The following is a 16,418-nucleotide window of genomic DNA, read 5'->3' on the forward strand; positions in this document are numbered from 1 at the left end:
TGCTATCAGTGCGTCCTTTGGCAAGCCCTGCAGTCCTTGAGCACTAGCAGAAAGAGAGAATGGTAAATTCTGAGTCCTCTGTATCCAGAAAATCCTGGAAATGATTCCTACAAGAGAGAATCAATGTATTCTCGAAGGCTTTCATGGTCGGGATTGGATGGTTGTCGTGGGTTTTTCAGGCTTTTTGGCCTTCAGAACATGGCCAAAGAGCCTGAAAAACCCACAACAACCAAGAGAGAATCAACTTGATGGCACATAGTTATTCTTATTCATGCACGGCTATAATGGTGAATCAGGCACCTTTAGCCCTCTTTTCTGTTAATTAGTTTGGCATGTCTAAACCTCGACAAATCGTAGCTTCATTTCTGGTTTTGGGAACATATAGCCCCCCCCCCTTGTAGGCTGCATGTAGTCTTGGTTAGGAGTGGGTGTTCCTGTTCAGCCTGCTGAGTGCCCTAGCTTCCACTCCAACAGCAGCAATTCTCCCAGCAGCAATTCACTGCCAAAAATGGGGCCTCCACTTGCTGCCAGGACTGCTGCTGCAGAAGATGCCTCCACCGATCCCTCCTGTAAGCTCCTCCACCCTACTATTGTTCTGACATTGCTCATTAGCTGTGAAAGCTGCTGTAGAGAGGGCTGCTAAAGTAGCAATTCCTTTCATCCCAAGCTGGTCCCTTAGTGAGCTTTGACATCTAAATGTGGATGCTCTAGCAGCCATTCTCAGTGGAGTCTATAGTAAAGCAACTGCTCAACAGCCAGGTTGAGATTACTACTACCTTTCGGAGAGGGATGCAGTTCAAGAAAACAACAATGGGAGTGGATTGTCTGTCATTCAAGGAGAAGGAGGACGACAACACTGCTTGAAGCAAAAAGAGGAGAAGGGCCATTTTAAAAAAAATCTACCGCTTTCTAATATGAGTATATGCTGGAAGTTCAAGTGGAATTTGAAGGAAAGTGCCTGTTTGACAGGGTGGGATTATGCTGTTTAATCCATATCCCCCTTTTGGCCCTGACCTTGTCCCCATTGGCATCTGGACCCCAATACGTCATTCAACCATACTAAATACAGCCCACTCTTACCCAGAAAAAAAGGTTGCCTGTCCTGGTTTCAGAGGAAAGGACAACCTGAAACCGTGTTTATGTGCACTGCCTTCTTTCTCTACACCACAGTTAAAGCTAACCACAGTTTTAGGATTGCAAATCATCAACAGATTAATTGACAATGGAAACGGAAATATTTTATTTTTATAATTCAATTTTTTAATCAAAAGAATACATGGGTTCAGAAGTAATACGAGAATGCATTACCTGGTATCGCCTCCTGCTCTTTAAACAGCCTTTTATTATTCTATACTAATACAGTAGTCTAGAATAATGTAATTAGAAATTTTGATATCAATCAATCAAAAACCTTTATTGGCATATACAAAAAAACCCTAGTCAAAACTACATTCAGTATAACTTGTTTGCAACTTTCTGGAACAATATCAAAGTTTTCCCCCCAGATTCAATGTTACTATTTATGCTGCAAGACACACTCTCCACCCTATCCTATGTACCTTATAATAATTTAAAAAATTATTGTCATAATTAGCCCAGTCCCCATCAGAAGATCCTTAAGCCTGGCTGAAGGAGGGAGTGCTGGTTCAAACTGTGCTATTTTGGCATGTTCACTATGTGTGCTAAGAAGCATGCCACCTTCTCCACCCTGTGGTTTAACAGAAAACGCATTCTGTCTATATCTGACTACCCTCTTACCTTAAGCAATATTGAGCCCAGATATTGAGCGCAGGGCTGAGAATAGCGAGCAGTTCCTCTCATTGTAAGGAATACCTTGAAACCTGCCAGATAATACTGCTGAAGGCATTACATTAAATCTGGCCAGGGAATAGGCTCTGTGTTTTTGAGACAATTGTAATAGATGACAGTATAGGGCCCTCTGGCCCTGCCTAACAGGAATCATGTGGCTTAGGGGGGAACAGATCTTATTTGCTGCACTTAGGAGATCCTGGAATTCGATATCTAATATCCTGTGTTTAATCAGCTGAAATGCTTCCTTTTGAGGCAGGAAGCCAAGTGATTTCACTGACAGGCCTATTAGTGAGATTTTCTTTTCAATATAGGCAAGCTCTCTAGCGATGGTTGGTTCTCAGAAAATGTGGTGTAACAAACGGCCTTCTTTGAAGTTATAATGGATCTTCAACCAATATTTGATTGATCTCAGCCATGCCTGAGTTGCTACCATATTTTGGCCCGTCTCTAAACATAGGGCCGCGTATGGCACACAAGTTGGTACTTCCAGGATTTTCTGCAGGAACATAGATTGGATTTGCTCTAGGGAATGATCCCAGGCCTTTGTCCATAAATGTATGCCATACAGCAACTGTGGAATAATCTTTGCATTAAACACTTTTAATGCAGATAGTTCATATCTATTTCCTGTATTATAAAAGAACCTATGGATTGACTGGGTAGTACCCTTGGCCCATTGTACTGCTGCTTTACGGTGTAGGACCCAAGTGTGTTTGAAATGAAACGTCATGTCCAGATACCTGAAGTGTTTAATCTCCTCAATCTTTCTTCCTTCAAAAAAATCCACTTGTGCAATTTCCATGATTTAGCAAATACCACGATTTTAGACTTCTCGTAATTGAGTAGTAAGTTATTATTTGCTAAAAACTCAAGGCATTTGTACATCAGATGTTTTAAACCAAGTTTGGTACGAGATAAGATAACTGCATTGTCTGCATACAAAAGTAAAGGGACCTGTGTAGAGCTGATTTGAGGAGGGTGGCCCTCAGTTTCCAATAGGAAAGGGGCTAAGTCATGCAAAAACAAGTTGAACAGGGAAGGGGCTAATAAACAGCCCTGTTTGGCCCCTCTGTTGGTCAATTAAGATCCCTGACTTTGAGCATTTGATTTGGCAGGAGGTTGTAGAATACAATCTCTTAATAAGAAGTATCAACCTTCTATCAATTGAGAAGTTGGCTAGTTTGTTCCACAATTTTGCTGAATCAAAAGCTCCCCTTAGATCTAAACAGGCTACATATAGTTTAGATTTGGCCTGCTTTACATATTTATCAGATGTGCTAAAGTGAAGCAGTGCTCAATGGTGGATTTCCCTTTCAGAATACAGCTTACTCAGACATACAGCTCATATATATAAGAGCTGTATATCTGAATAAGCTGTGTATATATATATACCTCCATCTCTTTCAGCCTGAAATATATGTTCTAAAGGCTATGAATGTCAGGAATTGTTCCCAAATATTTCACTGAAGCAGAGCAGTGGTCTGATCATCAATGCTGTTTCCATTATTTCAGAATCTTGTTATCTGTTCTTCCACTGTTCATTGAATGACTTCGGATATTCCTTGGATTCTATTATTTATTCAAGCCTCACACACTTTCTGTGTAATTTAGCCAAATGGTACTGGCAAATATTGACTCAAAGATTCAAGCAGAGGTATGATAATATATGTGGTATTAAGACAGCAATAGATGCTAGTCCTTGAGGGATCAATCCTCTAAGGCTAACAATCCGAACTCATGCACAGCCGTTACCCATGGCTAAGATCTTGTTCAATTTATTATTATTTTTTCTTAAACAACCTATGAATTAGGTGCTTTGAATGGAAGGAGTAAAGTTACTTAATATTCACTGTTTCCTCCATCTAAACAAACCTCCTTAACGCTTTAGCAGAGAACAAAATGGAGGCATTCACTTGATACGTGTAGGCCTTTGTCCAAACTCATAGGTGGGGCACATCTGGAGCACAGTCTGTTCCGTGAACACAAGTGCACAACTGCAGTGTGAATCCCAATGTAGTGTAGTGCTTAGCCTTCATCTGGGTCTTGGCAAATCCAAGTTCAAATCCCCATTGAAGCTCACTAGCAAACTTGGTGCAGTCAGTTTTCGCCTGGCCTGCCTCCCAGAGTGGCAGTGAGGATGAAGAGCCGGGAAGTACAATTATGAACATAATGCTGTGAGCTCACTGGAGGACGAGCAAAACAACAAGAACAACTGAGACAAGGAGATAACGTGGTAAGCTCTCCTGCCCAGTGCTGCCTCTTCAGTCTTTGATGCATTCACACAGAAACAGAAATCATTTAAAAACAGCAGAATCATGACTCTCCCACATGATGTCTGGTTTGCCTATCAAGACTACTGGCGATTTGCTTCCATCTGAGCCAGCAGAGAATCTTTCTTTGTCAATTAAAAAAAAAATAAAGCAGGGGGAAAAATTATCCAAAGCCAATGAGCACAACGGAGCACAGATTATCTGTGCCTGTACCTTCTGCACATCGTCCTCTTAGGCCTGTGTGTAAAAGAGCCACAAAGCCACTTTTCTAAGTAGAGTCAGGGAAAGGGAAGGACGGAAGGCCGGAAGGAAGGAAGGAAGGAAGGAAGGAAGGAAGGAAGGAAGGAAGGAAGGAAGGAAGGAAGGAAGGAAGGAAGGAAGGAAGGAAGGAAGGAAGGAAGGAAGGAAGGAAGGAAGGAAGGAGAAGGAGAAGGAGAAGGAGAAGGAGAAGGAGAAGGAGAAGGAGAAGGAGAAGGAGAAGAAGAAGAAGAAGAAGAAGAAGAAGAAGAAGAAGAAGAAGAAGAAGAAGAAGAAGAAGAAGAAGAAGAAGAAGAAGGGGGGGAAAGGGAGCATTGTAAGGCCACAGCAGCCAACAGCCATTTGAAACAAAACTGGGATGGGCAAGTAAAGATGAAAGTTAACTCCTCCCATCTCACCATTTCTCTACTCTACCATTTCCCCTTTCCTGAACCTCTTTTTTTATTTAAGAAATAGTACAAGGGCTCCATCATATGTACAATGTGCAGCTAGGTGAAGCCAATGAGTCATGTTTGCACTCTGCAATGGTTCTTGAATGCCGTTTTAAGCACGATAGAAATAAGATTCATGGTGATAAAGAAAGATCTGTTGCAGAATAGGAGAACCAATGCTTTGCCCAAGGAGCAACTAGACAAGTATGTGTCCCACTCTTCGGGCTGGGTTTCTCACTGTTCCTTCCAATAGCTATTCCATCAACGATATGATGTTAGTGCTCATTATGAGATGATCTGACCTTTTGGCGTGAGCATGCACTCTAGTTTGTTCAACTGTCAGGGCTTGTGTTTTGTTTTGTTGCAGTGTTTCCACTCACATTATTGTGTCCAGCTTCTGCTATGCATAATCACATATGTCAGTCTTTTAGGGCCATTGTCTGGGATGTTCAGATGATATCCCTGATGAGGCACAGAGTCGGGCTCGCCTGGGAGTGAACCCTACTTCTTTTGCCTTCCTTCAATGCCAGCTAGTGATGACTAAAACTGTAATGTAATTTGCAAACTGTATTTTTAAAGCACTAATTTAAATGCTTACCATGTCAGTTCTTGTCAGTTCAGTGCTATTTTACTTACTAAATGTTTTTAAAAAAGGGATTTGAATGCCAGCCAAGGGGAGGCTAAGTGGGTGGTGATAATAGCAGAGAAAGATGAAGGGACCCTTGAAGTGCACTTTCTCAAGAAAATTAAATACCTCGATGTGAACCGTGGCAGTGATTTAAATACCAGGGTATGGTGTGAAGAAGTCTGCATCAATCCAGGGCAAACATCTATGTGGTCCCACCCCCTAAACCCCAGGTTGGCCTTTTCCTTATTGGCTTTCAGGCAGCAGGCAAGCTTTTAACAATTGAATACCTCATCCCCTCTCAGAGCATCTTTCTCCTGGCACACCAAGGGAGGCCAGAAAGACTTCCGCCAGAAAGCAGGGCCTCTCAGTTGTGGCACCAACTCTTTGGAATGGGCTTCTGGTCAAGCTGTGCCTGGCCCCTCCCTCCCAACTTTTAAAAGGTTGCTGAAGATGATGCTGTATACTGAAGCTTTTCAGGACCTCTCATCATAAATGCTGCTAAATTGTGTTGCCTGTCCATCTATTGTTTATGCTGCTTGATTTGTTAGTCTTAAGTTGTTTATTTACCTGATTTAATTTATTACATCTCTTTATTATTATTTTATTTTATTTTATTTGACTGTTAACCACCCAGAAGATTGCTTCACACTAATCAGGTGGTATAAATGTTAAAGAAAGAAAGAAAGAAAGAAAGAAAGAAAGAAAGAAAGAAAGAAAGAAAGAAAGAAAGAAAGAAAGAAAGAAAGAAAGAAAGAAAGAAAGAAAGAAAGAAAGAGAAAACACAACAGATTTTTGTATTCGTGAAGGATCTAATGGTTGTTGTGGGTTTTTCGGGCTCTTTGGCCATGTTCTGAAGGTTGTTCTTCCTAACGTTTTGCCAGTTTTTAAATAAAAACAGATTTTATTGCAGGATGCCATACATTTTGTTTGTTTCTTCCCTGTTTTTCTAATTGTTTTTAAATTTTTTTGCAGTTTGAAAATATTATGCATTCAATTGTTTCAAAATGTTTATTTTATTTTTAGAAATCTATACTTGCTTTTAAATATTTGTTATCCCCACATATTGCTGTACTGGCCAAAATCTGGTTAGTTATGATCTCCAATGTGACTCAGTGGAAATCTCAGTGATGAATTGTTTCAAGTTAGAAAGTCAACATAGGTGTTTGTTGTTGTTCCCCACGTTGCATGACTAAGTGCACAACGACAGATGCCAACACTAACTTAATTTGCAACAAATTAGCAATGAGGTTTACACCAGTTATGTTATACCAGTGAGCATCACTAATAAGATTTTGACCAATTAAAGAAATAAGAGGAACCCAGTAGAAAGTTCTATGGACTTCTCCAAAAAGGTATTAGCTCATTCTTTCTAGTCTCTGCTGAGGCTGAGTAATAATCTGTGCATGGTCCAAAAAAGAGCAACAGAGAATGAACTAGTAAGAGAAAGAACTAGTAAGAAAAATATTCCAGTGCAGTCATTAAAGCTACCTCTCTACAGTCCAGCAGCCAGCATTGCTGTCTCTCAGACAAACTAGTGGGAAACCAGTAGCACAACAAAGGAATACATGCCTGTTTCATTGCATAAGACAAGTTTATAGCTGCTGAAAGTTAAGAGTTCTGTGAAGACTGGCAATTGAAGAAGACTGTAAAGAACAGGATATTTATCTGGATGTCCACTGTGCATCGACTGCTATGATCATATATACTTTGCCTTAGGATGACTATTATTTTGTGAAGACCACTTATGTTGTTTCATACATGTAGATGCTTGATTGTGCATTTGTGTTGCCATTTTTATGGGCAAATATTTTACACCATAGATATGCAAATAAATTATATACAGTCACTACTGCTTCTTCGCCTTTTGTTTGTATTCTATATGCATCTTAACACCTTGTTTGGTCACATATATGTGGGGCACATCATATTCATTTACCTAGCACAAGCCTGTGAGTTTACTGAGAAAATGATTTTTAGACCATATTTATTCCTATTAGCTACAAACAGGACAATAGTGTGGGACTGTAAATGTGGATTGTATCACTCATGTTTTGTTTGTGGTTAACTGATCTTACTTTCTCTCTTACATTTCATTACTAGGTACAGATGAAATTGGACAAACCTGGGGAATTTTTTTAAAGGGAAAATTTGTAAAGCACCTGCACACAGAAACCACCTCCAGCAGATTTTTATAAAAAGCATGTTCATTTTTGGATTACTATTGCTATGAACTCCATTTAGCACTTACCTGAAGGTAATGGCATGGCCTCAGGGAAGGTTTGATTTCCTGATGAACAAGAGGCTTATCTAGGTTTAGAGATGACTTGCGGTAAGCTTCTTTAGCCTGGCTGACGGTGAGTGTAGACCAAGAACTCCTTTTCATGTATTTGCCGTCGGGGGCCATGGCGAGCCCTTCACAAGCTGAACATTTCACATCATTGTTACTTTTTGAAGTCTTTAGTGAGAGGTCCCCAAAGTGTCCCTGGAGAGCTTCAGGGTAGCAGTGAGAGATATGGTCTACGTGATGCCTGTTGACAACACTAGGTGTTCGGTAAGTGCTGTCACTGTCCAAATTATCATCAGAACTCCACCAACTGCTCATTCCAGTTTTATGCTTACTCTCAGGTTTCCGTTCTTTGCTTTTACTTCTTTTGCCATGTTTGGAATGATGTCCGTGATGATGATCATCCCCTCTGCCCTCTCCTTTTGTCCCGTTGACGTTACTCTTGGAAGAACCTTCCAGCGAATGAGATTTTGTGAAAAGTTTTTGGACTGAATGGACAAGGTGACGGATTCTCCCTGGGCTTTCGCTGCGCTGTTCAGCGGCCGTTGAGGTCCTCTGGTATTGTAATGTATGAAAGCCATCCCTGTGGAGAGGAAGTTGTTTCTCAAACTGATCCAGCAGATTCGCAGGAATCCGGTTAATCTTTGTGTTAGTGTGAGACATGGTGCAATCGTCCCGAGTATCGTAATGTGAGGTGTAGTGCATTCTGGGGAAAGTGCTACTGGACATATGATCGCCCATAACCATGGGCATCATCATGCATTCTGAATGGATGGAGCTTCGCGGTGAGCAGCGATGGTGGTCCATCGGACAGCTCTCCGTTGGGCTGAGAAGATATGACTGCCTTGATTCCTGGCCATGGTGGATATGATCATGGGTGTGTTCACAATCTTCAGGGGATGCTAAACCACAAGTATGAGCGGAACATAGCTGTGGTTGATTACGACTGCCAGATAATCCTTTCATGTTCCTTGAAACAGGAGAGTAGCTTTCCTCATCGAAGGGCTGCTGGGTAGGAGACCATGAGTACGGCTGGTCTATCAACAAAATGCACAGAGTTGTTCAGTTAGATGACAACAAATACAACACATTTAAAAGCATACTGCTAGAAATGATACTTCATTTACTACTAGTTACAATGCCTACATATTACCATCAGCAGCAGAAGCACCATGCTCCAGTGTACCAGTTCCGCTTGTGGACTTCCCAACAGGCTCTGATTGACCAACCTCTTGTCTAATCTAGTATGGCTTTTCTTATGTTCCCATATTCAATTCTGGCATAATTACAGTTTGAACTCTTATCAGATAAAATCTGCAGTTAACTTTGTTCTTCTTAATGAACTGCAAACATTTCATGCCACATTATGTACTGACAATAATGGTTTTCTTCGATGACATTATCCAAATGTTTGACTGACTGGTTCACCATGAATCGTCCACCCATCCTACAATCACTTTCCTCCTACTGAGAGAAAGAGGAGGAACTCAGCATACTGCAAGCTTCCCATGAGATACAATCCTTAAACAATTCTCCATAGTTGTTACATTTCCTTAATGATGAATATACTTTCACAAAGCTGATTCTAGCCAATTTTAAGCAATTTGCTCATGTAATAAGTGGTCACCAGTAAGCCGGTCCCACGAAACATTGCACAATGTAAAGTCTGAGGGGAAATATCCACAGTTTGGCTGTTAAGAGGACACTAGCATGAACTTTAAAGTGCTTCCACTGAAATCCATGTGATTCAGAAGTGTTTCACTGCAGCTTGACTGTGTTCGAGTTTTTGCTTAATTGGATTAGCATTATTCAAGCCAGTTCATTTGTGGAAATGGAGTGATAAATCAGCCATTTAGATCATGCTGTGATTGTGGATTCTTTTTCCTAAGATATTCTTTTTAAGAAACGGGAATCAGTCCAAGTCTACAAACCTATTTCTGTTATTGCACTGGCAAAGACTCAGCTTCTTATTGATCATATCTATGTAGCCATTCACATTATTGCTTCCATCAAAGGTTATTACCCATATGAAGCTCAATGGAACAGGATGAATTCAAGTATAAAACAAACCAAGCTAGTGAATGTTCCTGCTTTGCCTGCTCTTTCTCTTTCATGCTGGCCTTTTTTTTGTCCCTCCACCCAAATACTAATTTCTCCCATACCAGTTTTGCCTGTGTTAGGAACATTTAATTCCCCCTACGAGCTTATTCCCTTCCTTTCTCTCTTCCTTTCCTCTTATTCAATCCTTTCCCTCTTCTCCCTCCCCTTAACTCTTCTTCTAACTCCCCCCCTCTTATCAAGCACCAGGAGTTTCTCTTGCAAGATTGCCATATATCCATTTTCCAAATCCCGAAAGCCACTGTGAGGAGGACAGAGCCCTGTTGGTGGTCTCTTGATCTCTGACCTGGGAGATGCATAACCCAGTCCAGGACATCAGGGGCAAGCCATGGACAAAGATGGAGCCTTTACCCATAAGTCCCATGAAAGAGGGACCCAAACTGAAGCATATGGTACTTTGACAATCTTGAGGATTTCAGGATAGCCAGGGGAAGAAAAGGCAGAGCTAGTGTACCTGTGGTGTTTTGCTGCCAAAAGAGGGAGAGAAAGAGGAACCCTGGCTAAATATGAGAACCCCAAGGTCCTCCACTTGCCCTTGTAGGGGGGAGGACATGAAAGGCAGGAGGCCAGGAATACCACATTTAATTCTGCATGCTATTTATGCCCTTTCTGATACTTGATTTAGGATTTTATTATTTTAAGTCGATTATGAACATAATTTATTTTGATATATTTTTGCATGTGTGTTCAGCTGTGTCAGAGTAAATTGTGTCTGTGGGGTTTGTCAAGTATTTGACTGAATGTCTGGATCATGGGTTTCCCAGCTGCAGGGTAACCTTGCAGTCCAATCTATTATATATATTTCTAGCTGTCACATTGATCTAGTGCTATCCCAGTTTGAAAAAAAAATAAAAATATAAATAAAGTAAATGTTAAATGTTAAATAGAATGAGGAACTTGGGGGGAAAAATCACGTTAACCCCTTCTGGCCTGCTTGGTCTTTCTATCTTCTTCAAGGGAAGGCAAGTGATTGGGGCAGCTAGCTTACAGCTGAAGAAGGTGTGAGAAGAATGGGGACAGAAGGATAACAATGAAATCCAAAATGCTTTTTTAAAATCTATAACACTGACCTAGCACTATGCCAGTTTGAAAAAGAAATATGTTTAAAAATATTAAAAATCACAGCACAACAGAAGAATGTGGCTTTTGCTCTTACCACCCACATCACCCCAATGCAGGGAGCAAGCTGGTGGTGGTGGCAGCGAGTGGCTATGAGAGGCAGGCGGCGTGAGGATGGACTGGCACAGTTCTTAGATTATTTGCCAGCAACAGCACAGGGTTTAATTTTAATTTTTTGGTACAGACATTTCACTCCAGCAATGCATAACCTCAGGAGGGTGAAACAAAGGAAGCTGGAGCCCCCCCCCCCACAGTATCAATTTTAAAAGCCTGTGTAGTCCCCTCAATTTGTTATGCCACATGACTTACACCTGGATTAAAAGTTGTCCCAAGTGGACGCACCAACCGACCCCAAAGCCACGTGACTACCACATGACTTCAAATTGATTTCAAAAACTGTGATCCAGCCCCCAATATATTTCGATAGTCTAACCGCATCCTTAGACACAACCTTTCTTCACCACACAAGTGATAGCCTGTTGACATATAATTCAATATAATTTGTCAACTGCCATTGACTTTTCAATGACTCTTTAATAACTTTCATTAAGATTTGTACCTGCAGCTGACCTTCCGGAGGCTGTTAACAGCCTTTAACAACTTCTGATTCTCTCTCAATCTTTCTTACATAACTTTTGAAAACCAGCCCCCCAGTGCATCTGCATTACCCATTTACATTAGTTTCTCACTACTTTGCATGCCATTGTTCCATCTTAAGGAATCCTGGGATTTGTAGTTTGATGAGGCACCTATAATTCTCTCTAGAGCACTCTCATCCATTCACTGGAACTACAGTTCTTAAGGTACCCTGAATGTCAGTCTATACTACGGACCTTATAAATGAAATAAATGAAACCCTCAACCCCTCTCTTCTCAGGCTATTTTGGTAACTTCAAAGTAGCTCACTAAACTACAAGTCCCAAACTCCTTAGGAATGAATTGTAATAATCAAAGAGGTACTGTACAAAACTGTTTCAAATGTGTAGTACAGAGATACCGGCTAGAACTGCTGGATAGCTCAGTGGCTCAGATGGGTTGAGAATTTGATTTTCCACTATGACTCATTGACAGGGGCTGGACTCAAAGATCCATAGGATCCCTTCCAGATCCACAATTCTAAAATGATGATGATGATTTAATTAACATTCAGGATACTGAGCAATGTTACAACTGTATTTTCTGTTCCTTTTCTTCCTGGCTTGCTTTCTTTTCCTCCTCCTCCACTACTCTTTCAGTCAATTTTCTTTTGTGCTCTGGCATACGAAACACCAGCTATTCTCATTTCCCTTTCTTTAGAGAGAGGCATACAAAGTACATATACTTGGAGTTTGGAACAGGCAAGGTTTGGGCAGAAATCAATTGGCTCTCACATGCCAGATAGAAGGTTTAAATAGACTGGAGCTAGCTTCATCTGAAACCAGTTGCAAATATTTGGACAAAAGCTTCCTTGTCTTGAGGTGGTCCTGACTCTTGAGGAGAGCTGCTATTTCCAAGAAACCAGATGTCTTGCACCTAGGGGTTCAACCAGTGTACTGATGGACATAGATTTTTTAATTAATAAATAGACAACATGAATTGAGCACATGCAAAACAGGCCCTAGAAACTCCATGGCATAAAGTTATGCTCTACTTTTATAAGCTCTGCAAACACCTGATATTAATAGTCAATGGGACATACTAAACCAGTTCCCTGATTTATCAAAGCAAGCTGTTTACTAAAATACAATGAACATAGGGCAAAATGGGCCAAAATCAACAAGAAACCTAACCTCGAGAAAATCAGTTGGGGCAGGGGAAACACCTTACAATATCTGGAGGTCGCTTGTAGAACTTTGAACTTCTGCAAAGAAGCCATTTCCTTGCCTTTTTTAAACCTCAGAGTCTGCAAGGACCATATTCATGGTGATCTCTTCCACGTGGTCAGTTTCAGAGCATCTTTTGACTTTTTTTTTTTTTTTTTTTTTACAAAAACGATAAACCACAGGACCATAAATGATAATACAGTAATGGTGTAATGCAATGGATCTAAGGGAGCTTTAACACTGGGCTTCTCCTGCAGCCCTGCCATAATTCTTGTCTTCTCACTTGCTAAAGCAAACGATACTAAAGAAGCTGCAGATTCTGCTAAATTTAATAACTTATTCCTGTGACTTTCAGAGAGAAGTTCTGCTTAATAAACAAAAAAGCCTTCTAATTAAGTATGTTTTCTATGAAAGCTCTATTGTGTTCACAGTTTGATGAATTCTTTTGCTCGGTGTTATACAAGATCTTGCAGCTGTGAATTTTTGCAAACAAATCAGAGAAAGGAGAGAACACTTCAGTTTGATTTAGGTATTCAGAGTGCTCCTCAAAATTTCAGCTTATTTCACTTTTGAAAAGAAAACGAACATCTGAGTTGTAAGAGCAATCCTTTACAGCCATACATTGTGATAATTATCCTTCTTGTTGGTTTCTTTGCGGTCTTTTCATGTATCTGCTTTAAAAATATAGTTCCTGAAGGATACTGCAAGTGCACAATACAAATAGGGAGTAGATTTCAAGAGAAATTGAAGCAAGAGAATACCCTTCTTGTCCTATTATGGCTTCAACAGACTGACTCTGAAATACTGTCTGATGGCAAATACTGAATTTAATCTAATAAATGATATTGGCTCCATAGCTATAGCGGAAAGGACCTACCATCACAAATGAAGGTTGTTGTTCAGACAGGATGACTAGCTGAAAATGTCACTGGACCCTATACACAAACTGAGGCTCACATGGATCTTACCGTGGATTAACATAGAAGAGAAATGATGCTTCTCAGTTAGGTCCTTTCTTATCAGAAAAATAAATTTGCAATTTGAGTGCAATTTGAGGCAGGGAATGGGTCCTCCAACAAAACTTATTATTATTCTACTGATAAGGTTTTTGTTTCATTTACTTTTTAAAACCCATATTTCTCTGTTCTTTAATTCATGAAGAATACCATTAATCCTGAAGTAAAAATGGCACCGGAGAAGATCATCTGTGCTCTTCTGTTCTCTCCTTTGTTCCTTAAAAGGCAGGTCATATTATTAATATTTTTTTGAAAAAAATCTTTTCTTCCTTCATGCTTCCTCTTGTTTATCTTACTCACCTCCCAAGAGAAACCTGGCATGACAGGGATTGTGTGTGTGCGGGGGATGAAGGGCAGCGGTGTGTGGGTAGAAGGAGGAGGAAGAAGAGGAGGAGTGTGGTAGGCCTGTGCCAGGGAAGCATATGGCACAGGTCAAGGAGAGAGATTGGCACTTCCCATCTCCCATCCCACCACCCTGCCTTTTGCTGGCTCCTGCTCCTGTCCTACCTTTGGATCCCACTAACCCCAGGGTATGAGGGATAGAGAAATGATCACATTACTGAAGGCGGTTTCCCCTTCTTCACCAAAGGATTTCTTCAGCTTTCCCCCCTAGTGCCAGAGTGTGTTTGCTCAACTATGGCTCATGCTCCTTTTTTACTCCTTGGAAGTCTAGGTCAGTGGCAAGGAGAATCCCCTAGGTGGATATCATAAAAGGATGGTGCAGATATAACCCCAGAGAAATGTGCTTTCTTAATCTGCTCTAGCTCTGATCCATGACTGGCAAAAGACAGTGCCCTTGTTGACCAGCATTCAATTGCTAGAGTAGCCATCCAAAGATATATTAGTGGAATGCTTCAAGCCAGAACTCAGAATCTCTCTCTCTCTCTCTCCGTTGTTAATAAAAGGAATTTGTTGTATTACTCATTGCTTGCTACAGTCAGGTTATTACCTCTGGTTATTTTGTTGTGTTGCATATTATTAGCATTCAGGGTTGTGAAGCCTTACTGCTATTACCTTCACAGACAAGGACAAGAAAAATTAGTGTTCTCTCCCCATCTTAGCATGTATGGCAAGGAAACTCCTTGTTCTTTCAGACAGTTCTCACGGTGATGAGAATGGCGTTTTGCACAAAATTGTCCATTGTTGCACAAAATTGCTTGGTTTCTCCTCACATAATTGCTGGAGGTTTTTGCAAAATGGCACCACCAGCAAATTGTGAGAACTGCACAGCATGAGGATGGTTACTCTTTCATTTATGGATTTGAAGCACTGGCTAAGTGCATCTTTTAAAACAAGCAGCCAGTCCTTCTTTGCTTGCTTCCTGTGCTTTTGTGTGCTTTCTTTCTCAAAGGAACATTAGAGCTCTTTATGGCAATTGTAGTGAACTTACAGGAAAAAATGAGATCTTTGCCTCACTTTCAGTAGAAGGCAAGGAATTGCATAGGGCTGTAACATTTCTCACTGAGGTGTCTTGTCATAGTGAGACACCATAAGTCAATGAGATGAGGAGTTTAGCTAGGTTTCTAACCACCACCACCATCCCTGTTATAGCTAATGAGAAAAATACAGGAAAATATTCTCCAGTTCCCTACAGTGATCAATTCTGACATGGCACCTTGAAAATACATACAAATATAATTAGACAACAAAAATTACATTCCTCACCACTCAGGATGAATAAGAAAAAGGTGTAAAACATCAAAATGCTTCTTAAAATGCCCTTTAAAATTAACTTCTGAAAGTCACTAGAAAATGTTGCTCAGTACACTTAAAAAGCAGCCTCTAAACCATTAAATGCTATTTAGTTATAGCATAATTTAATTACCCACAAAAGTAATTAGTTACATGTAACCACACTGCTTATGACTATTTACTTCTAATCTTTGTTTCAAGTAAGAGATGATGCTTGCGCTCAGCAGCTGGTATTTAGAACTGTAGTTCTTTGGACATGCAGTGTCCTTTGGGTTATTGTGGCTAATAATTAACAACCGGGGCCCCTTTTTTCCTCAATGAATTTGCCTATTTCTTTTCTAAAAGCCTTCTTATAGACTAGGTTTGATGAAGGCTTAAAGCACCTTTTGTCAGCCCCATTTTTCCACCACAAGGTTGGTTTGCACGGTAGGAATTGCAGAAAGGGACTCTGAGTCTTTGATCTCTTGGCATTGGTCACCCCTTGGCAAGTGATGAAAAATGTGGAACAAACATTTCACAGGCACAGCTGGATTTGGAACCCATGTCTCAGAACAAAAGCAGTATTAAAATGACGTCCTTGGTAGTTAACAAGAAGTGGAAATTTTATATAGAAGTAGTGAATGGAAGCTACTGTTTGAAAAAGGCAAATCTACCTCTGTCGTGCACCCTGTACAAAGTTATGCAATACATCCTGTCCGGGCTTACCAGTAACAGCTGTAAGGAGCATGTGTTCTCTCTGTAAGAGCTAATACTTGGACAAATGAGCAACATCATCTTGATATACTAAAGGCAAATTAAATTTTTACAATGACAAGTTGCATCATCCCATTTTCAGGTACACCAGAAACCAGTAATTTAATCAAGTCTCTCTCTCTCTCTCTCTGTGTGTGTGTTTGTGTTTGTGTGTAATGGTTCACAGAAAATACATAACTCAGCACTTATTGATGTTTTATTTCAATTAAGTAGATATTAAAAAGTGGGCCATGTG

The 16,418-nt window shown here is 40.4% G+C and overlaps 1 protein-coding gene across 9 annotated transcripts in view; it reads right to left on the bottom strand.

Moving 5' to 3' along the window:
• The window catches only part of DLGAP2 (DLG associated protein 2), a 522,791-nt gene that overhangs the window by 101,040 nt on the left and 405,333 nt on the right, over window positions 1-16,418 (bottom strand). For all 9 annotated transcript variants that reach the window (XR_013542815.1, XM_078388888.1, XM_078388867.1 and 6 more), the window contains one exon: window positions 7,648-8,720. Coding sequence is in view for 8 of the 9 variants with exons in the window: in XM_078388888.1 (XP_078245014.1) it covers window positions 7,648-8,720 (1,073 nt within the window). In the remaining variant the exon portion in view is untranslated. The remainder of the gene's footprint in view (window positions 1-7,647; window positions 8,721-16,418) is intronic.

Source organism: Pogona vitticeps, chromosome 1 (genome assembly GCF_051106095.1).
Source record: "Pogona vitticeps strain Pit_001003342236 chromosome 1, PviZW2.1, whole genome shotgun sequence".
NCBI classification, from domain to species: Eukaryota; Metazoa; Chordata; class Lepidosauria; order Squamata; family Agamidae; genus Pogona; species Pogona vitticeps.